The sequence below is a fragment of the Pogonomyrmex barbatus genome, unplaced genomic scaffold (assembly GCF_055798465.1).
Source record: "Pogonomyrmex barbatus isolate J1 unplaced genomic scaffold, ASM5579846v1 scaffold3, whole genome shotgun sequence".
Classification (NCBI taxonomy): Eukaryota; Metazoa; Arthropoda; class Insecta; order Hymenoptera; family Formicidae; genus Pogonomyrmex; species Pogonomyrmex barbatus.
The window spans coordinates 4161572-4185697 of NW_028297127.1; the positions used below are offsets into that span (position 1 = coordinate 4161572).

The 24126-nt window shown below is 36.7% G+C and overlaps 1 protein-coding gene across 1 annotated transcript in view; it reads left to right on the forward strand.

Moving 5' to 3' along the window:
* olf413 (DBH like monooxygenase olf413) overlaps positions 1-24126 on the forward strand; it is a 192984-nt gene that overhangs the window by 137087 nt on the left and 31771 nt on the right. The window contains exon 3 of the mRNA XM_089080179.1: positions 1645-1794. Coding sequence (XP_088936305.1) covers positions 1645-1794 — 150 coding nt within the window. The remainder of the gene's footprint in view (positions 1-1644; positions 1795-24126) is intronic.

Consider the following 24126-nt stretch of genomic DNA (forward strand, 5'->3'; position numbering starts at 1 on the left):
ATCGAAGCTTCTCGTCTGCGCTTTTTAAAAGTCTTTCTAGAGTTTCTAGTCAAGCATGCCTTGAACATAGTACGCGGCCTCGTAAAATAGCGGCGTATAATAAGCTAGTGAATACTTTCATAGTTCACGTAATGTCGATAGTGCTGCCTTCCGCTTTTTCCAGCGTTTCGTTGTGTTATGTTGTAATATGCCTGCATAAACTTTTTCGGTACATATAAAAGGTTTCACGTATGTGTGAACCTCATCCGGTTAGAACTACTTTACATCGGCATGATAGATTAAGATGGAGATTAAATGAATCATTCAACCGAGAAGAATAAAAAAATCATGGCTCAAGATAAATGTTCATAATGTACTATTAAATTAAAGAAAAGTAGATAGTAAGTAGCGAACGATTTAAATCACTATTGCAATCAACCCGTAAAAAAGAAAGAGAAGAAAGAGGAGAAAGATATGAATCGTTTTAGCTCTGTAATTTTGGTGATAATATTAACTTGGCATATAAATTGCTAAAAAGAACTTGGCGAGTTTAAATGGCAAGTTAGCGCTGCCGGATCGGATCTACAGTCGTGCTAGTCGTGACCGGTGAAAAGCAGAATGAATTAGCGAGGAGGATAAAAAACGCATGTGGACGCGCGTCGCCGCCGGGCCGAGTAATAAATTTGTATTTCACGCGAGTTCGCAGGAGCGTTGCTGCAGTACTTGACGTCGGCTAACTGTAAATACGAGTGGTCACGCATGGGAAAGAGCGTTCGCCGGTCCCACGATCGCCGTCATTACGAGGATCGATTATTATTACAAGAGGTGTATCCAATTTCGCGTCATTCGCGCGCAAGACCGAATGAGATTGCTGTAAAAGCGCGCGCGCGCGCGCGCAAGGCTGGATACTATCAGGCAAATTACGGTGTACGGTCTATTCATTTACGTACGAAGTCGATGACCAATCAGTCGTTAACTGCTAACGGTAATGACTGCGGCACTGCGAGTAAATTTAAAACGAGTAGGACAGGCTAACCGGTGCCGATGATGAGGCGCCTCCGCACACGTTGGTCAACGCTTGTCGACGAGCAACCTATCTCGTTAGAGAAAAAGCCAAGCTGCCTTCCCCATTCGCACGCATCTAAAATTGATGACCTCCGCTGCAAGTGTCGATGGACCGCATTCACGTTATGACTCGTTAAGTAACGGTTTAATATCCCGTATGCGACACGTCATCCGATATCAGAATTTTTCGATGAATATTCGTTGAGTAAATGTTAAGTAATATTAATCCGTTCGTTTCTGAAGCTCCAATATTGGAACATCCGATATTGTCGATATTACTGTCTCGAAGTAAAAACTCGAAGTAAAAAGAGTTATTGGCGATGTATTTTTTTATATTCTTCCCATTTTGCTCTCACGTGGAAACGTTTAAAAAAAAATTTTACCCAATGATAAAAAGTCGCGAGAAGTTTTTTGATCTTGAAGAGACTTTTCTCTATTCCGAGATACATCTTTCCGCTGCGACGGTCGATTCTAACTTTTCGGGAGGAGGGAAAAAGCGTGTCGCGGGTGCAAGCGAGTGTGCAGAGCGTCTCGACGATGCATTATACTTTATGGTCCCGTTGGCGCGGATTTTAACGTTAAGTCGTCGCTTGTTTTCAGGACCGGCACGTGAAGGACGCCAGCAGAGATCCGCAGATGGATTCGAGCCAGGACTACCGGCTGTTACTGGGTTACGAGAACAAGACGCATACAGTGCTCCGTTTCAGTAGACAATACGACACATGCGACCCGCGGGACCTGAAGATCACGGTAGGTGGATGCGATTTATGGAGCTCGAAAAGAGAAACGCAGAGCAATTTCCTGCGGAATACACAAAAGCGTGCGAGATTTACTTGACGCACTTATCTTATTCTATTTTTGCCGAATAAATGCATTTCTATTTCTTGGAGATAGATTAATAAAGTTCATTTATAAATGGAACGGCTCGAAGAAATTTATTTCTATGAATAAATTTTGTATGAATTATTTTATTATCATAGAAGGATTTACTTTGCCAGAATACGAACGTTTTATCTAGTTGCCAGCGATAAAGATAAATAGGATTTTGTTTCCATGTTCCATGTTCCAGAGAAAACAGTTTTTTTTATTACTGATGCTATTTATGCTTTTATACGTTGAAATAGAAAATTTTTTCATCACCCTAATTAATACAAACGTCTATTAACGCAAACGTAATTTCCTTTTCGTAAATACTTACATTGCATTTAGTTGAAAAAAATGATATGCGCCGGATTCAAAGCACGAATGTAAAAATGTTAAATACAAAAGTATAGTTAATTACTGCATTTAATAATTACGTCCACGGTCGTAAAAATGTTGCGAATGTTTGTACCGTGGAGCTGGACTTGAATTAAATTCGGCGGCTCGTTATCGCAATTTTCCTGCACGATATTCCGTACTCATTGCAGGACAGCCCGACCTACTTCTTTATTTCGTTGGTAATTAACTCGGAAATAGATTGCGCGATAGAACCGTCCTCGTTGCTCGAAGGTGCTCGGTACGGGCTTAACCCGAAGAAAAGAGATTACGCCAGTATTGCGATCTGTTTTAAGCTGCAACGTGAAATTTATGGTGACCGACGAGGCCGCGAAGATCTAAACTTTAAATTCTCTTCCTGGTTACTAGACAGACTAGGACTGCATGCTTTAATAATGTCATACGATACGTAGTTATATTTCTTGGTAAATTGCAACTAGCAAAATAAAAGCACGTTTTCAAAAGATTGGTTAGAAGAACTGGTCAGTGCGATTGGCGTGCCTCACTTTTTCCACTTTCTTAAACTTGCCAAGCGTGTCTTGTAGGAGAGGATAAGAAGAAGCAATAACATGGTATTTGTAACCTGTTCGTTTGACGCGGCTAAAAATAAAAATATGAAATTTCTTGTAAAAAAATTGTACGCCTTTAACTCTCGAGCCTGTAATCGCGCGTCTTTAACTCTTAAGTGGAACAGCAAGTCTCTGAGAAAGAAATTTTATTGCATTGTACAATTCTATCATTCAGAGTGTTACTGCTTTTGAGTTTCACATAAATTCGTTTCAGTATGAAATCTCTTTGTACGCTTGATGCTTGCAGGAAGGTACAATAAAAATATTGGTTTTGTATAACAGGTATATCGTTTGTTTTCCATACAAGAAAAATATACACATAGTATCTTTGAATATTACAGAAAGTGTTTTAGCGCTCTTAGACTAAAAAATATTAACTTCTTATTTTTTAATTTTTTCTTAACCACCTGAAAAAGATAAATATTTATACTAAAAATTTAATTGCTCTTTAATCTTTTACAAAAGTGAATGGATGAGTGAAGAAAAAAAAAGTAAGACTTTTCCAAGTTATCAAAGCTCTTTTGGAGTTGATTATACAGCTAAGCTGATTGATATATAGTTAATTTAAGAAATATGCTCTACAGTTATTGAGGAGGTAAATAAGTATATTCTTTTCGCTTGATCAGCTTTTGCCCCGACTGTTTATTAGCCCCTATTATCATCACTTCGTTATCACTCCTACGAAATCTTGTGACGTGTTATCGACCATCAGCGCTTAACACACAATTGTCGAGACTCGATTTTCCACCTGATCGTATTATTATCATGCATCAATTTCGGGCGAGCTCTCTGCGATCCGATCTCATCGTTTGCCCGCGCGTGCATTTATTCGCTGCAGCCGCATCGCTATCGAGGTTGCCGTTCGATGCCACGTGGATAAACGCCGAACGTGTTCGTAAATATTCGCTCGGGGTAAATCGAATTCTCCCGCGTTACGTAACATCGAATTAAACGATATTTTTGGTTAATGCTGAAACGGATTTTCAGTTAATGCTGAAACATTGCTTTTTTCAATATACCAATTATCAGAGATCATTTTTCTTAGTTTACGTTACAAACCATTTATTTCTATATTATGTGATAGAATAAAAGAGATAATAATAACCTAAATTGTTTTAAACACCTCACACCTAGATTACTGATGTTTTATTATTTTTATTTTAAAAGAATTTTATATATAATACACATTGTATTTTAAAATACAAGGATAAAAATATCTTGATGCAGAACAAAAGATCAAAATTGTGAGAAAATAATTATTTAAAGTAATAGCTAAAGTATGAAAGTTTTATTTTTGTGAATTTGTAGGTATAGTTAAAAAAATAATATATTATAACAAAATCAGATTCTTTAGTAATTATATACTTCTATATACATTTATTGTTTATATTATTATAACTATTTCACTAATTTATTTATTATCTTTAATGCGATAATTTATATTATTTCGAATTGTTTGCTTTCTGCTATTAAAAGCTATTAAGAAACTACTAGAATAATAGTAATTGCTATTTAAATTATAATAAACAATTCGAGATAATTAGAATCTGGAAGAAAACGGGATCGTTGTCTGATCGCCTTATCCAAATCGCCAATCTGCCAAGACGATCTATTTTTTCCCGGGAACGCCCGAGAAATTCCTTGGTAATTGCGATCGTCTTAAGTATCGTTTTCCTCCGTGTCAAGAGAGAATGGACGAGGACGACAACGATGTCGTTCCTCGACGAAAATGTCCATCTAGCGGTTGAGTCATCGAAATACTTGTGAAAATAAAAGCGGACCGCGATTCCATCGCGACGAGAAACGATTGAGTCAGCGGAACCTTCTCGGGGCTTTTATCTGATTGTGCAGGGCGTATCGGATACCTGATATATAATATTTTTGCGAGATCATCTATCTCGTCGAGGGCGAGTACAATCGTAGGTGCAACGGCAAAATTGGCTGCGAGGAGATATAAAATGCAGTCCACAATTCTCGTGATTTTCAAGGGAAAGCAAGGGCTAGTGGGGCTTGCATAAGAGATCATATAAATCACTTGTAGATTTTCTTTATACATATAAAACGTTGTAAGTGAAATTTCAAATATCTTATCTAAAACCGATACATTTGCAGTCGTGTTTCATTAAGCAGCGAGTAATGTTTTAAAACTGAATTTATGGCGTTTTCAATATAATATTCGTGGATGGGGAAAATGTGCGAGAGAATTATGCGAAAAATATCGTGCAAACTCGCGCATATCGTCATGCTTGAATCTTTCAATTGGAATATCATATTTTTCCGCGCCGATATTTTCCCGCGATCTTCATCGACGTAACAGAATACGAAGATGGATGCTTACTTTTTCGACGAGATACACACGGCGACATGTTTGTTCCAGAAATACGTTCGCGAAATGTAGTGTCGTGCCGATGTTATCAAGAATCTCGGTCCCGTTTGCGTCATCGATAGAAATCAAATATTGAGATCGCCTGAGGGAGTTATTACTTCTCGAGTTTCGTCTCTGCGCTCATACTTTATCGCGACGCTTATCTCGAGTTTCTCGTCCCGAATTTAGGAACCGGAGATTTCCACGATCGTACGGAGATCGGCAATTTTTCCAGATCTCCAATTGCGCTTCCAAGTACACGGTGAACGGTAAACTTTCCACGTCGTTCATTCGCCAAACATATTGCTTTTAAACGTGATCATAACGTCTATGGGAGAAAATAAGTTTCTACAGTGCACAACTTAATATATCCTTACTTGAAATTAAGAGATAAATATTCATATACAACATTTGAATATTCAAATATATCATTTAATATTAATGCGTACATCTTTTCAGGTCAGTGAATTTAAATACACTTTTGGAACGGAACCATGAAATTTAGAGTATCGTAAATAAGTCATGATGAGAGTTGTATCTTCTGGTGAAATTAATCGATTTTTTTGTACATCTTTGCTCTTCGTATTGTTAATTTTTACGGTCCTGTAATATCGCGTGTCATTGTAATTTCATTTTTAATATCTAGAAACGTCTTAAAACAGAGCAATAACATTTCTATGAGCGGAAGGCACCGCGTGACACTACGTAGGAAATAAGAACAATGCCATTGTGCTGCGAAGTTGGAATAGTCTCATAAAGGATTAACTCACCCTTACGCTCGTAACCCAATTTCATACACCTTTCCACCGGCGCAGACATAGCCGCACAACTTGCAACTGGAGTTCCGAGACTACGCGAAGCTCTCGATCAATTTTTCTAATTCATCCCGCAACGTTTCTTTCCGTTTTTTTTCCCCCCCGTCAGATTCTCGCACAGTGGAAAATCGCGCGCGGTGAAAATCGTGGAAAAACCTATTGTTCCTAGGGAAAAATGTATCTCGGGACGAATCCATTCTTCGCGGCAGAAAAATATTTAAATTCGCTTGACAGCATTCGTATATTTTTGTGCTTATTATGTCAACAGAACTGAACGTTTTATCCTCGTCATGCAAACGGATTGTCTCTACGGCATATTTCGTTTCGCGACGTTGGCTTGGCTTTTTATTTTTAATATAATTGTTTTAGGAGCGTGGCCGCCCGAGAACAAATTAATTAGGGTATCGGTGAATGTTCGTGCTGAAAACAATGGCGAGTTAGTTACCGGTAACTTGCCGATGGACCGATGTGTTAAGCCGCTCGTGACCTCGGCACCGGCCACTTCGGCATACTGACTACGATGCTACCTAATACATACAACGATACCACACTAGTGCATCAGCTTTCTAGCATGCCATTGTGCTTCATGGTGGAACCTTCGCGTCAAACTTTGAGGCACTGTCTTCTGCTCGATTTGAGAGATGATATTCTCTCAACGAAAATTAGTTCACGTGAAATTTTCGGATAATAACACGAACGTTCGTTTAAAATCATGTTAACATAAACTTAGAGCGAAATTATCTGAGAGACCAAGCCTTCATTACTACAGTACTTAAAGTAATGAACAAATTTTATTAATCAAAACTGTATACTTCAATTATACATCAACTACATTTATGAGAGAAAAATTTTTATAGAAAAAAGTTTTATTTGAAATTAAATGCTGACTAAAACTTTTTCAACATTAAACGTTTATTTAATCGACAAAAATATAACTCCCACCGTTTTTATATCGTGCAATTAATTAAAACGTATTTGTTCCCCTCGTAAGTTTAATTCAAAACTTCAAGCTTCAATGTTTAAAAACTCCGGTAATTACCCTTCGTTTTGCATTATCGTGAAAGAGACGCTTACTTCGAATTTGTCTAGAAGTATACTTCTCTGAAGTTCGACGCAAAGGCTCAAAAAATACATCATATATTCCTTACTTGGGCATACGTATGTATATCTATATGGACATGCGGAAAAATATATAGCGTCTATCCACGGTGGTATACATATTCAAACTTCCTCGCCAGCGGAATTAATCAATTTTTTCAATTTCACGGCGCTCGTACTATTCGACTCGGTCATCGCGGCGACTTGTAACGATATGGTGTTACTACTCGAACGCTCGGCTATTCCACTTACGTTGGAGTATCGCGACGGTAGATCTGCCCGGTAGATTTATGGCGTGGGCACCGTTTCGACGGAATTTCGCGAACAGTATACCGCGCAATTGCCACACTCAGTTACTTTTATTGCCGTGTCAATTCGCGGGCTGGCCTTTCGTCACACGACTGCTGGTTACGGCGCAACATGACTTTCGGTTTGATAGAAGTGGAATGATACATTGGACAGTATTACGACCGCGGAATACGCGACGGTATATTACATTTTGCGTTAGCGAGAGGGTATGAGAGGGTATGAGAAACTGTAGGAGTTGACGTGTCGAGATTTTACGTTCTAGAGAAATCTCTCTTATATCTTATATCATTTATTTTCTAATTGTATTTAATGTTTATTAAATATCATATTTTAATTTTCGATTTAAATCATTCGTATTAACTGTGTATTATTAATATTTTGAAATTGAAGATAACAAACAAGTAAAATATATAAATATATAATATTTGTAATACAATTTATAATAATTAGATACTATTCTATTGAATAAATGATTGAATTTTAAATGTTTATTGTTTATTAGTACAAGTTATTGATAACTATTTTGTTATTGCACGAATCAAATATGATCATTTCGTTCGATTTTATTATTAAAAAATGTCAGTAACGAAAACGTGAATAATATTGTTATAAATTCGCGATGACGAACGAAAGGACATTCCTCGTGTTACTATATACGACATTCAACATTATTTTGCAATATAGATCATCGCGATTGTCGGCACGCATTCGGAACGCATTCGGTGGTTAGCCGCATAGCCACGCGAATTCAGATTGACATTGGGTTGAAAATGTAACTGAAGACCGCGGAATTCTATTCTCCAATAAATTGCGCTGTACTGCTGAAGACTTTCGATGTACATATTGTACATCTCTATCAAAAAAAAAATATATATATATATATATATATATATATATATTTCTGATTTTTATTAGACTAGACACTACAGATGTGCTGCGCGTGCGCGCTATTTATCTTTTTAAACAGAAGAAACAACAATTAATACAATACTGTTACACTATTAATCCTTTGTCAAAATAATCTCCACTCACGAAATGAACGCAAAGAGAAAAGCAATCAGCGCGGAGAAACGACAACGATAATTTTGATATCTTCAAGTATCGTCTTAACATATCTTTTTCAGAAAAATGATTATAAATCATTCGTTTAAAAAGCAAAATTGCACTATGTCTTTTTAATTGGAAAGAGTGCTTTAAATGGTTCTTTAATAAAAACACACGTTCGGTCACGGGCAGAGAGATTAAATTGCGATTAAATAAATCATAATTTTCTATCGCGCACGGTGTCAGTGAAACGCCTGTCCCATTTTTCGCTTTTGTTCGTAAATATTTCCTCACTCGAGGAACGTTGGAAAACATTGTTCCCCACTATATCCGAGTAATTCGCGCATCGAATCCGGCCAGTTTCGGTGTTCGGAACAATTCGAAACTAGAAGCCGAGCGTGGCGCGGGAAGTCGAGCAAGTTCTGCGCGGAGGATTTTCCTTTGAGGAGCCGATGTGCGAGTCATGCCGGTCGGGGATTTCGCGGCGACGGCGTGGCATTATCCAACTCCGGATCAACGTCACTAGAAATTTCCACTTTGTGAGACACTCGCGGTGCCGCTCATACATACACGGCGCCGCGGTCCGCGGAGTTTCTTACGAGACTCACTCGTGTGGAATCCTCCCGAGGAAGATACACTGTAGAATAGTACATCACGTTTCGCGAGAATACATAAGACTTACGGATGGAACAAATTTTCTAAAAGAGAAAGAAAAGGAGGAATATGAGACAATGCTATCTTAAGATCTTAAGATTGTTATATGTTACAAAGTTTTAATTTATTTTGAGACGTTCAATTATTTTTTATTTGAAAATTTTAGATTATTTAATTATAAGATACAAATTTTTACTTTTAAAAACCACAACTAATGGCAAAATTTGTTAATAATTATTTTCAACAAAAGATTTTTGTTAAGGAAGAGAAAATTGGAATTTTTGAGTTTTAAAAAATGTGAAAAAGTGTGAAAAGTTTAATTTGAAATCAATTCAGAGAAATTAGAAAATAACAAATATAACATTACACAAATGATATAAAGATTTCATGAATAACATGTAATGTGTAAACGTTTTCATTTAATCAAATTATAATATAAAACAATAATATCACAAGTATGATCAACAATATCGAAAACAAAATTAGAAACAATTTAAGGAAGTTAATTTAGAAGCTTTCTGTGAAAGAACTATGACAAATAATAATTCACATAAGCAGGAAGTATACGATCTATAACGTAAGTAAGAATAATGAACAACGCTTATGAAACCTCGAGCTACGTGGAAATTGCGAAGATGATATATGAAGCATAGAAAATTTGTAAATTAATCACAAATTTCGCGTACGAAGAAAATGAAAGGGGAGTGAGAGGTATTCTAGGAAGAAACGAATATGAACCATTCGCATGCAATGTATGTGTGTATGTATCTCTATGTGTCTCTATGTGTATATTTATGTGTGCGTGCGTACATGTGACTGGCGAGTAGATTGGCGATGCCTTACAGGGAGGATTGGTTAGCTGTGACCCGATTCTGCCTCTATTCTCCTATCCGTAGCCCTATCTAGTTTACCACCTCGCTTTCGAATAGCCTGCAACTGTGGAGTGAACGAATGGGAGAGAAAGAGAGGAACGAAGAGAGCTTGGATGGAAAAAGCACAGGAAAAACGCGTGCGACGCGTGAAGGAGAGAGAGAGGGAAGCCAGTCAAGCAACCCTCGAGTATATGTGAGGTCCTTCCTTGGCGGTGGAACTGATCGCTATTCCGAATGGCTTGGCTGGATGTAAAAGGAAAATCGAATTTGACCGATGCCGCTGGGAGAGAAGAGGCGGAAGAAAGGACGAAAGAGGAGAACGCCTGATCGCCCAGGTGTGGCACGGACGGCGGGCTTATTGGGTGGATACATATCCCATTCGTAGGTGAAAAGGAAAGCAAAAGGGAGAATGTAGAGAGAAAACGCGGTTCTCTCCGGAAGGAAGAAAGGAAGGAAGGAAGGAAGGAAGGAAGGAAAGGAAAAAACTATTCCGTGCGACGGGAAATCGAATCAACGCGACAAAAATACTGGGATATTCCACGGCAGGCAGGCAGGCAGGCAGGCAGGCAGGGCATGCGATTACGTGCATTTGGATACAATTATCGTCGTGCTGATTCAATTCCGATTGGCTATGAAAGTCAAGTCCACATGAAAGTCAAGTCTTGTCGATCAAAGCGTCTCTTCAAAGCCTAAGCGAGATCTCGCTGTTGTCACGCCGGTGGCTACGATAAAAAACGCTGTAAAGCCTCGCAATCCGCGCACGCGGAAATGATTTGCCGTGGAAATAAAACGGCACTTTTTCTCGAGCACATACCTTAACACTTTAAGCCCTTAGTACCTTAGTGGCAGTATTAGTATAGCATTTAAATCGTCAAGAGGCACTTCACAATCTTTTTATGGCAAAGTTAAGTGTATTACAGGGCTGAACTCTCCACTGTTCGACTATTTTCTCGTGTGTCGATGGTACACCGCCATTTTTTTTTCAATGTGACCCGCGTTAAGTGTAAATCAAATTAAATATCACGTCAAAATTTTTTTAAAGATTTGTATTTGTCATGTATTTGTCATGTAAATTCTGTAAATATAATTTTAAATCAGTAACTTTTTTGCGAAAAGAATGTTGTCTAAACATCTTTCCTTAATAGAAAATTTTTTGTGTTTTTAACAAATTAAGTTCCATTAAAATAAAATGGTAAAAGATATGAAAGGGAGAGAAATTTAAGAAACTTAATCGACTGATCGAGTAATCTGCTGACATTTCGCGCTATTCAGGGAAGGTATTCCTTGATAATTTGTCTCTATTCGTCCTAAACTTCCAGCATTTTCAGTATTATCCTCGGGGGGATCCGTGCTCCGAATGTTAGGCATTGGCTATACGTTTGACCGACCGCATTCTCGCGTCGCTGGAGTTCAGGGATGCCCTTGGCGTCGATCAGGAGGTACAGTGCACAGGTAACGGGAGCGTTCGCTCGTGAAATTTGTCCGGAAATTCGCACAAAGGGAAAACTAACCGTGTGCAGTAACGACCACGAACTACGCTATGAATGAAAGAGAAAAGAGAGAAGGACGAGAGGCAGATGCCATTTCCCTGGTTTTTTCGCGCGAGCAATCTACCCCTTGTCAACATGTTTGTTAAGGAGAGACAGGGGATAGCAAAGGAGGTTGAAGAGGTAGAACACCATCGGGAGGTGGAATACGCTCTTCGGTAACTAATGACAGTTCGGAGAAGTTTGCCTTACTCCTTACACCGCTCTCCTTCCAAGTTTTCCAATCGGCCAAAAACTCGCAAACTGACATTTACCTAGAAGGATTTACTTTGCGATATACCAGAAACCGTCTCTTTCTCTACCTCTGTTATCGGTGGCTCTTTCTTCCGGCGCGATCATCGACGTCGGGAGCGCTTTCCAATCATTCCGGGGCGTTCGACTTCTCCTCCCCCGCTGTCTTATCGAATCTTTCTTTAAACTAAGGCGACGCGATAAAATCCGCGAGAGCTCGCAATTCGGCCTCGTTCGCTATAATCGGAAAGATGTGGGAGTACCGATCGAAATTGTTTTCGTGCGCGTATCGCCTGGAATCACCCAAATGTTATCTTGAAGGTTGAACCGTGATATTGACTCGCGCATGAAAAGTCAATCGACGAAATGGAAGCATCCATTACACAATTTTTTTCTCGGGGATTAATTCGACATATGTAAAAAAAAAATATATATATATATAACGTAATAATGAAAGAAATATGTACAATAAAATGAATGACTTTGTAAGCGAGCAAATTAAAATTGAAAAATTTATATGTTTTCTTATATGCTTCTTTTATATTCTTTATATGCTTTCTACTTATATGCTTAAACGCCTTCTTTGGCTAAAAAAAAAACTACTGTTTTATATTAAAACATTAACATTAACGAAAATATTTCGAAAGGTAAAATTTATTTGTTGAAATTAATATTTTTTGCCAGATATCTTTAAAAAATATATATATTCTACATACTATTTATATTTCTGTTAACTAAAAATTCTGATTTTTATATCCATTTGCTAAAACCCATTTGTTAATCTTTTCTAAAGTCATCACTCATACAAATGTACGAGATATATCGAAAATGGGCTCTTTGAAAAAAATATTTACAGTATCGAAATGAATACTTGCTGAAAGCATGACAGCGCTCTTTACTACATATCCTGAATTACAAATATTGCCGACATACGCGCGTAGTGGCTTTATATTTATCGGGAAATATTTATATTGATGGTTGTAACAATTTTTTCTCTATTTTAACATGTTCTACTGGGCGTGTATTTTGTATATAGGCAACGTACAATAAGAAAAAAAAAAAAAATACAAGATGTTTCAACAATGATTTTTGAGTTTGAAATATTGCAGTCTGCATCATTAATTCATCTTGTTGTAAACTTCATTGGATGGTTTGTGAATATTAAAAATATAATTATTAAAAATATAAAAAATATAATAATTAGCTAAAACAGAAAGCAATACACAAAAATTTTATAAATAACGATCAGTGGAAGAAAAACACAAGATAAAATTAAAAACAAAAAATCCAGCATTGCAATTTATCTTAATAATTAAAAATATACATTTACAGTAAATTTAAAATACTGTAATATTTCTCGCTTTCCTCACTAAAGTTTTTTTAAGTATTTTATTTCTCGAAATATAAAAAATATGATAAATATTTAAAGATATGAGTGTATTCTCTACAAATTCAATCCAATTTAATTCTGCATCTGAGTGTCTTATTGTTCCAGTCACTTTACATGTTTTATTCGAATATTATGTAAGTTAAATCGATAACATCAGAGAATGTCATAGATTTTAATAAGATATTTTACGGACAGCCATGCATAATGTGTCAGTAAACTTTGTTTAATTAAAACAATAATTTTTATCAGTGATGGTTTCAGTATGTTCCATGCGGTAAAATCTTTCGCACCGTTGAAGGCTAAATCGATTTCGTCCGATGTGAGATTTTACCGCTTCACGAATGCCGCGCCAGTTTGCTCCGATACGTTCCGACGCTACGTGAGTGATAAGATTATACGTTGCAGCGAGTGTAGTCGACCTTTGCAATTTCGTATTCACTCTTGCAATATCGCTGAACGACATTCAAAAGTGTCAACAAGATATTTCTCGTTACTCAAATGTCTATCTTCTGTTAGAACGAATAATCACTCGTTTTTTGTTGAGTTTTCACATTTAATTCCTAAATGCCATTTAATTCCTAAATGATAGAATAAATAAATGAATAGATTCATTGATATATACAAAATTCGACATTATATCGCTGTCTTAAATCTTCATATAATAATTTAAAGTATATTGTTAAATTTAAATTTTAAATTACATTTACATTTTTGTATTGTTGATCAATCAATTCTTAAATTTATCTTTCGTATTATCAGTTGCAAATGTCACTTTTATATCTTAGAAGTATCTAAAGAAGACGTAATCAGCATCCGTGTGTCGTTTTGCTTATCTCTAATATTCAACATGCGTGGATACATGTGTGTACGTGCTTTCCATCGGGAGTAATTCTGTCAAGTCAACGGTATGTGAGGCGCGATTAGTTTCGCCTTACGATGAGGAAGCGTGCTTTTGTAACGGAGAAACTTCCCCGAAGTACGGGCAGTAACGTGTCCAACAGCTTAATCTTTAACTAATCCGGACTCCTTCCGCGCGACGCCCGCGAGGAATTAGGGGTAATCCGAAACACGGGTTTAATGACCAACTACTCTTCATACAGCCGCACGTCGAATCCAAGGTAGCCGTGCGTTTACACAGTCTTAAGTAGCGATCGTAAGGCTTATTGTTAGAAGAACGAGATTGCCTAAGTTGTAACGGAATTATACTCAGACAGATTTTAGCATAAGCATGAAGAAATTTCATTAATCATAACGAGAGATTACGTATATGTATATCTACTTGGTAATAATTTATAATTGCCCTAATTTATGTACCGTTATGTAATTATGTAATCGATTTTTTATAATCCGATGTATCTAAATCCATATAAATGAGTGGAAATATAATTGAGTGGAAATATATGAATTTAATAAATCCGATACGGAGAAATATTATTATGTTTAAAAATGACTGTCATGATTATTTCTAGAGAGATAAATATATCGATTATAAATTTTAATCTCAACTTCGTATCAAGACTTTTTCCTTCATATTTCAATGAAATAATAAATTTAATAAATTTCTAAAGAGTTTCTCAATATAATGAATGGCAAATGCACTAAGAGAGGTTGATTCGTTTTTATTTTATCGTACGTTATAGTTTCAATGAATTGCCACTTGATACCGATTATGATTTCCTTAAATTTAAGTAAAGTATCGGACTTGCGTCAGAGGGCAAGCCTACAATCGCATGCAACAAAGAATAATTAATCTCTCGCAAGTCGACAAGTATGCCGTATGTAGTCTTGTCGATCGCGATCAAGAGGATCCATTAATAAAGTAGATCCGACAAACGATTTCAGCAAGCGATGTGCTCCACGGAATTAAATCGTGGCTGTGCGATAGTTATTTATAACGAGATTTATACGCGTCCACGTGCGGAATAAGGATGTGATTTATGGCACAGCGAGAGCAAGGTGATACTCAAAAATCGTTTCCTTCTTTTACAGCTGCGCAAACAGCAATTTATAGCGTGTAATAGTTTACCTATCGCGTAAAAGATTTTGAGTCTACTGTATCGCGATGATAACGATTGTGCTATAAAAATGGTTTTTTGAATTTATTTTTCATTGATAGATGTGAATCACCTTTCTATTTTAGACATGTCGATGTAATTGCAATTTCATAAATTTAATCGAACATAATGGATTTTATTCACGCACATATGTACTTTGTTATTAGATTAAAAATAATATATCGCAAGGTAACGAGATCACAAAAGAGCTTATAAACTTCAGAATTAATCGCATTACATTACATAATCTCGTCAGCTTCGAATTTTGTTATTTGCATTTTCGATTCGATGACAGGGGGATGCATTAGCATGCATTAAACGTTAATAATTTTAGGCTGGACATGAGCATCAAAAACGAAAATTCGCGAAATAATGATCTTTCCAAATAATATTTGTTTCGTTATTCGCAAAGCTCCAATATCATTCTTGCATTGTAATCTACTTTGGATTGCAGTTTTGCTTATTTTACCTGTTATCGGAATTCGCGGAAATTATTCTGTTCGCGTTCTAATTTTAATTGCGTTTGCGATGATGAACGCGCACATTAATAGCGAGATTACACGTTGTGCACGAAGGCTTTGACACGTGAGGCTTGCCTTGTCGCTGGGCCATGAAATGCTAAACGAAACTCGTGCTTGATTCCGCTCCGCATATAGTTGCGGCTTTGATAAGCTTCGCGCGTGTATCGATCGGATCACGACCGAGGCGTTTAAACTGTCCGATCGTCTCGGCCCTAAATGCCAGCGGGGAAATGCCCGTTGGCGGCGATAATGCAACTATTATGTCCGCGGTTATCCTTCGAATCGGAACTGGCGCGGCTAACAGATACGAGAAGTTGGTGAGTTAATTCCGCGCGCACGCGCGTGATGTAAAGGGCAAGAAAAATTCAAAAAAGTAGTTAAAATAGTTTCCATAAATGATCATTTTTTTTCCTTCGTGATTAATTAAATAAATTTTTTTATTACAAGCGATAAATTTCTCGCGAAGTTTCCTCCTTTTTGTCTCAAATTAAAAATTCTAAGTACGAACGACTTAAGCGACAATTTGCTACGTCACAATAGCGTAGTTCTTATCGAGATTTATAAAGGGAGCTTTAATTTAATTATTATACCTTTTCTTTTATATGTATGTTTAGTACGTAAGTGAAGCACGACTTGCACGATTGCTTCTCTGTGAAATTCGCAATTGTAATTTAAGTATCCACGCTTGACTTACCAAACGTTATAATCTGATTATTAAACGTACCTGCGTTCATAAATTGATCTTTATTATATTGACCGTCTTTTATCGTTAATGAGACGAGAAAGGAATTTATTGAATCACGATTTCCATCCCCAATGGGATCTCACGTTTATCGCGTAATATGGCTGCGGAGCGATGCGAAATTGTCTGGCCGCATGCGATTGTCGCCGAGAGGTTCGCATGAAAGCTCGCTCGCTCGCTCACTCGCATGGCTTCGATCTCGTTATTCTCGCGACGTATTGAGCGGATTTCCCTTTCCTTCGAACGGTGCGTGCTCGTTCCCCGTTAAATTTCTTTTGCACGACGAGTATAATGCTTTTTAACGAGTTTACGTAAGCGCTCGACCAACGAACTCGGACGAAGCGCCGAGATTTATGCTTAGGTCGCGCTTTCGAAGACGCTGCAACGGCTGGATCGAGGTCGCTGTAGCAGCCTTCCTTGACTCGAGTTCCTTGACTCCGATGACCCAGAATTATCGCTTTTTCCGTAAGCTCCTCACAAATTTATTTTTATCTTCGAGCCGGATATGGTTGAAAATTGGTACGAACGAATCGATGCTACACGAATACTTTTCTCGCCAGCCACAATTCTATTATAAAATAATATTATTTCTTAGCAGAATTTTAGTCTTTTAGTCTTTCTCTCTTCTTTTGCTATTTATATACATACATATAACAAAAGTACATTTGATTTTTAATACCATTGTACAGATATGCGATTTTTTTTTAAATTGGCTTTGTTCTTATCTATAGATATTGATATGTTCATTCCGTACAGCTTCGCCTAATGTTACTTGACAATCGATTGGGGTCGCGATGACGACAATTTCGAGTTTCTGTTTCCAAAATTTAGTTTCATTAATGAATTTGCGACATATCGACATAACAACCGCGACTATTTGAGTTCTGGTCAGGTAGTCTGCATTCTCAGGAGAGTTATCTGAGCTCGCCGAACAGATAGCAATGTGTTACTTTTTAATTGGATTGAATTCTGCGGATCGGAACTCGCCATAGCCGCGACATGTTCGGCATAGCTGTATTAAAATCGACCGTTCTCCGCCGCCCTGGGAGATCGATTATATTTATTGAATGACGTCATTCGCCAGACAGCACTGTTTGCGTGACGATATTCTGCGTCACGTTTTTCAGATAAAATATCTATCGGATTTATCGGGCGTCTCTCTACATCGTCCAGTATAATTTCTCAGATGTTTATCCTTTTAAGTTAATTAAGGTGAAAAAAATGTGATTATAAATGTAATAAAAATAGAAAAATGTAGTTATGTACTAATTTTAACTGCATGAACTTAACATGTAACTCTCTTTATTTAACAATATTTTACGAAATGTTTTCAATTATGCATAATTGATTTTAAAATTGATATTAATAGATATCTAGAAAATTATCATTATAAAGTAATTATTGTTGAAGAGTAAAATCACGATTAAAAAATGTTGTTTAAAAAAAAAACTGAAATAAATCTATTAAATAAATTATTATTTTCTTTTCATACATGAGATATTCTTGTTTTGACAAATAATGCGTCACAATATGTTTTAATTTTTAATAGGAAATATTAATATTGAATTAAAATATTGATGAAATACTAAATGAAGCGTACTTGACATTTCATGAAGATTAACATTCTATTATCTTTAACAAAATATCTAGCTTGCATTCACAGTAAAAGTTCTCAACTTTCAATCGCTTATTTTATTTTTGAAGTTTAATTTCATTACTTAAAAGACTGATATATCTACATTCCTCTGAAGAAAGCATCATTATATTCATAGAAACAAATCACACATTATCTTCTATCTTAATATTTTATCCCATTCAAGTGGAGCTATCAGGATTCTTATTTTAAATATTTCATTATCAAGACCTATGCAAATAATAGATTGACTTATAGATACTTATAGATACTTATATGATACTTATTGACATAACAATTGATACTCAGGGAAACGTTACGGGATATTTGACCCATTATAACTGAGCGTTATTCGATTCCGAGATCGCGATGTGAACGGAACTGTAACCGATGTTTGAGTTCCGGTCAGGTAACACACGTACCCCTGGAGAGATACCTGACCGGAGAGCAGACTGCAGGAGTTATCGTGTACTTGATCCTCCTCTCGCGTTCCAAAACGGCGGCACTTCGCTCACTTACCCGTAGAGACACTGATGTTGGAGTTTGTGTTAAAGTTTCGCCACTTCTCAATTCCCGACTCTTCTTCTGTGTGTCCTTAAACTTCTTCTCTCGCTTTTCTCTAGGCCTCTGATATACGCTTCGTTCATTCGAGCGCTCGTAGCAGGTAACGCTGGGGAGGAACACTGCCGGGAACTGCTGGGGAACTTGCTCTTCCTTATTCTTCTTTTTGTTCAATCTATCTATCGATGGTTTCTGTCTGTATATAGCTTGCTGTTAAAGGAGAATCTTATCATTTTATCATTTAAAAGCGCCAAGAAAGATATATCTAAAGATTTTTTATTTTATGTATCGACGTTTATGTATCGCTTCATCGATATTATTTGTTAAATTTCTTTATATATAAAGCTTCAGTGAATGAAAGTTATAATAAGAAATTTTTTGTAGTGTAATAAAAAAGTGTGCTACTATGCTTTTTCTTTTCATGCATTTCCAACTATTTTTTGGTTTAATTTTTAGATTGGATTAATCCATCAATCTGTGTGTGTGTGTGTGTGTGTGTGTGTGTGTGTGTGTGTGTGTGTGTGTGTGTGTGTGTGTGTGTGTGTGTGTGTGTGTGTGTGTGTGTGTGTGTGTGTGTGTGTGTGTGTGTGTGTGTGTGTGTGTGTGTGTGTGTGTGTGTGTGTGTGTGTGTGTGTGTGTGTGTGTGTGTGTGTGTGTGTGTGTGTGTGTGTGTGTGTGTGTGTGTGTGTGTGTGTGTGTGTGTGTGTATATAGCTCTTGTTCTCACTTTTTTCTCGCCTGCTCTTCCCGCAACGGATCCACACTCCCATCCCTTCGCGGCGGGCAACCGGAAGTTAAACGAAGAGGTAATCCCATGCAAATATCTCGGAATCAGCGATAGTTCGACTAACTTACGGGCGAACAACTCTTTCCCGTTTCCGCGCTCGGGTTATCGCGCATAATATATTGTCCGCCGAGTGGAATATCGTGTCGCGTCCACCGCCGACGTGCCGCAAACTGGAACGAGCAAAGCCGAAAAATTTCCCGTTCTATAATTTAGGAGATCTTGACCTGAGTTTAAAGCGAATTTGCATAGTTGGAACCAATAATTGTGTGGAATGAATCAATAGAAATAATAATAAAAAATAACAGTCAAAACAGATACTCGAAGTTGTCGAATTCCGTAAAATATAAATCAATTATAAAAGGAGATATTTATCTTTTGTATCTTTTCTAATTTAACTTTAGTATAATTTTTTAAAATATATTTTTACACTCGGTTATGTAATCAATAATCTTAGTCACGATTATTTTGGAAAAAGAATATAAAAGATGAATATTTTTATAGGCGTATATAGATATACCTATAGATATAGATAGACCTATGGATTTCTCGGAAAAATCGCTTTTGCAAGCATGAGTGCTTGTTGAAGGTAAATATAAATTCAAAGGCCAAGAGTCATCGTGCAGTCGATACGCTGACCCAATCCATCGTGTTTCTATTCCTACGAAATATTTACGTCCCCGAATGTACGATGTACACATATAGAAACCGCAGGAATAACGTTGAATGTACTTTGCGAAGAAAAATGCATTGGAAGCTATGTGTAAAAACGAGAATTTGTTTGGAATGAAATTTTACAAACAGTGCTCGCCCGATGGATTTTTCTCGCTCATCTACAAGCTCATAGTCTGTAGAATGAAAAATTATACAGTGCGATCCACAATGAGGCAGTACATAACTTTAGGATTTGATTTTCTAGTTTGTTACTGCAGATAAAAACTTCCATACAACCATGGTCGGATTTTGAATATGAATTATATCTCCAGATGTAATATTTTCAAAAGCTCATAATTGCAAACTGAGCAAATTAATGCAATTGTAAGAATTTTGCATATTGCAAATTAATATGCAAAATTTTTACATTTTTCAATGATCGTAAGCATTATTTTGTAATTATTTTGATTCAATATCGCAGAAAAAAATTTTTCCTTTTTAGGATTCAAATAGCAGCAACTTCGCAATTGAGAAAGAATTTTGCAATTCTTTTTTTGAAAATAGTTTTCAAGATCGATTTGTCATATATCTGTCATACCTTCGTGAATCGCTCTGTACGTTTTATACGTGTAATACGCAATCGGGTGACGAATATCGTCGAGAAATCTGGGCCACCGATTAGATTCCGCGCGAAAAGAGATGACGACGCCAAGTTGCATATCGCAAGTCGTGTCCGCGCGTCTTTCGCATGCACACACACACACACACACACACACACACACACACACACACACACACACACACACACACACACACACACACACACACACACACACACACACACACACACACACACACACACACACACACACACACACACACACACACACACACACACACACACACACACACACACACACACACACACACACACACACACACACACACACACACACACACACACACACACACACACACACACACACACACACACACGTGCACGCGTACGCCAATTCGCATCTGTAGCCGATGTATTTTTCATACGTGCAATTTCACACCGTTCGGCGGAAACGAGTAGTTGGAGATCGATCTAGAGCTACGACCCAAAATTACTTCGGATGGAGCACCGGATATCGAGAACTCGGAGAGTGATCGTTATCGTTGGAATAATTAATCTACTGGCCTAACTCCTCGATTTGCAATGTCGATTGCAAATCGACGAGAGTTGGAATAGTGAAGAAGTCCGCGGAAATATTCTACAAACTCCACCTCTCAGGTGTTTCAGTTAATAGGAAATATTAATTTTATAATTTATGAAAGCACTAGAAATGAAATTGAAATTAGCTGTACAAAAGATATATAAATATATCGGATTCTTGTATATCTTAAAAATAATAAATATTCGTGAATAAATAAATTTAAATTGTCAATTGTTTGATAAATTACATTAAAGTAAATATTTCGTCTACAATTGATAAACTATTAGGCAAAATACATTCCAATGTTAAAAATATTTATTTAAACTCTCTATATATGTTTTAATATTATTATTCCAAATATATTTTTAACTAAAAAGAATTAGAATTGAAACGTCGCGTATTGAAATGCAATTTAATTTGATTAGTAAGTTTAGATTGAAATTGAATATGTTGACTTTAAATGCATATTGGTCAAGCAAAATCCAAATTTAGATGATTACAACTGTATACGATGAAACTACTGCTATAAAAAGAATAAGAACTACTATACTATAAATGTGTATATGATGAAAATATGAAATTATTCTCTATAAAATATAAATATAATATAAAAAAAGTTGAGAAACATTTAGTCTCGATATAATGGTAGTTAAGTTCCAAAAGTTTGAATTATATATTCTCTGTCTCTGTCTCTCCTTGATATCACTCTTGTCGCTATTAAAAATTTTAATTGAACTCATAATAAATGTCACGAAGTAGCGAACTTCGGAAGTCATTAGCTTAATGACGCACGAAGTATTCAAGCGTGTTTCGGATACGACAAATAATGTTTAAATTTCACGTACATATAATTACATATTCAAAATGAATGAAGCATTATAATTTTCACTATAAAAAAATGTTTAAGGCATATACGAGAAATCTCACAATCTCTTTTCGCGATCGTTTTTAATATTATTTATTCGCTCAACACTTATACATTTCCAACGCATCGTTGAAATTAACTTTTCCGTCTGCACGGAAAGTACTCGTTCTAAACTCGCGCTGCGACGGTTTAATAGTGCGCGAATGATATTACCAGTTACCAGAAATTCCAAATGTAGTTTTACGGTGCAGACGGTGGCGACAGCGGTAGTTTAAACTGCAGATACGATAGAAATCGTATCTGGTTTGGTCCGTCACGCCACGTTACGTTAATATGCGTCGTCGCTTTTGCAGATAAACTATAAGCGTCGGTAGTTATCGTGCTCGACGCGTCTCAGCCATGCGGTCCGCGTCGAGCATGACGAGCAGAGCTGTGTGCCTTTTGTGCGTGGTGCATCGCAGACAGAAAGTAACGTTGCGAAAACTGGAAGAGCCGATAGAGCTGTATGGAAGCGACGTCCGCAATGGCATTTAAATCATTGCACGAATCAGCTGTTCTCCGTTTAGGAGGAAGCTCAAATAGGGATGTTATAATCGACGCAACAAAATTGGCAATGTGAACACAGCTTTTTATTTCAATTCACATGAAACTTTCTTTTACATTTATAAATATTATTTTAGACTCGAATACGTATATTTCAAAAATATTATTTGAGATAAAAATGATGTTTCAATATAATCTATCGTTACTGATTATCGATATTGTAACAGATTACGTACACGTTTGATCGGAAAGATGTTCGCATCAAGTATTCGCATTTATCCATTTTTCTATAACCGGATGTTCAATGGAGCCTCATTTTCAACGATCGCATGATCCTCAAAAAAATCGCATAAGACATTTTGCACTCACATCCCTTCATTTCTGCGACAAATTCGCTGTCCGTGCTTGCGAAGTCGAATGAGAAGTGCGCGAGGAAGAATCTCCTCCTCGAAGATTTTTCAACCTTCGTATTTTAAGTTTCCCGCATGAAGAATTTCATTCTTCAAGCACTATCTCAGTACTTATACTTGGCGAAGTATCTGATAGAGCATTTGGCAAATTGCACATACACATCTTTTTCTTACCAAGCAAAGAGAATGCATCGATCATTGCTGTTTTATGATATCGATTTATTTTGCATTTGAAGAGAATTTGAAAAAGTTCGTGTCTGTATTTTAGCGACAGTTATCATTTATCTGTATCAATAAAATTAAATAAGAGTGAAAGACACATTTCTTATTTTCTATTGATCTTTTTGTTTTAAATTTCTCAAAATAAGAAAAATCTTATTTTTAACATATTTATGATGTTTGTGAAAATAAAGGCAAAATTATAATGGTTTTTGAGTCAACAATAAAGGTGATATTTTCTCAGCACATATTTCTATTTTCTATTCAATATTTATTTTTTTTTAAATATGCCAATCTATTTTAAATATGCCAATCTACTTTTTGCTTTAAAATAGAAGTGATTTATTTATCGTCTTATTTTGGACGTGACATAGATGTTTTTCTGAAGCTTATCAACTCTATTCTTCGAGGTGTTGATATTTATTTAATTCGCGCGAAAATGCAGAGAGCAGAGAGTTTACCGTTAGCTTATGACTTCCGAGTCGACATTCGAAAGTCGATGATCCGTTTATCGGATCGACTTGCGTACACTCGACCCGGCGAATTCAATGGCTGAAATATATACGAATCTCGACCAGACCGAATCTCACGACCGAGAACGCGAATGTCGGGGACTTTCTATTGGCGCGGCTTATTCGTCGCACCAATCTTCCGGTCTCTCCTGTGCGTACAGGCACACATGCGTTTCTCCATTTTCCACCCTACCCGATCGAATAGTCCCGTTTGCACCACCGAGTGGCACAGCCA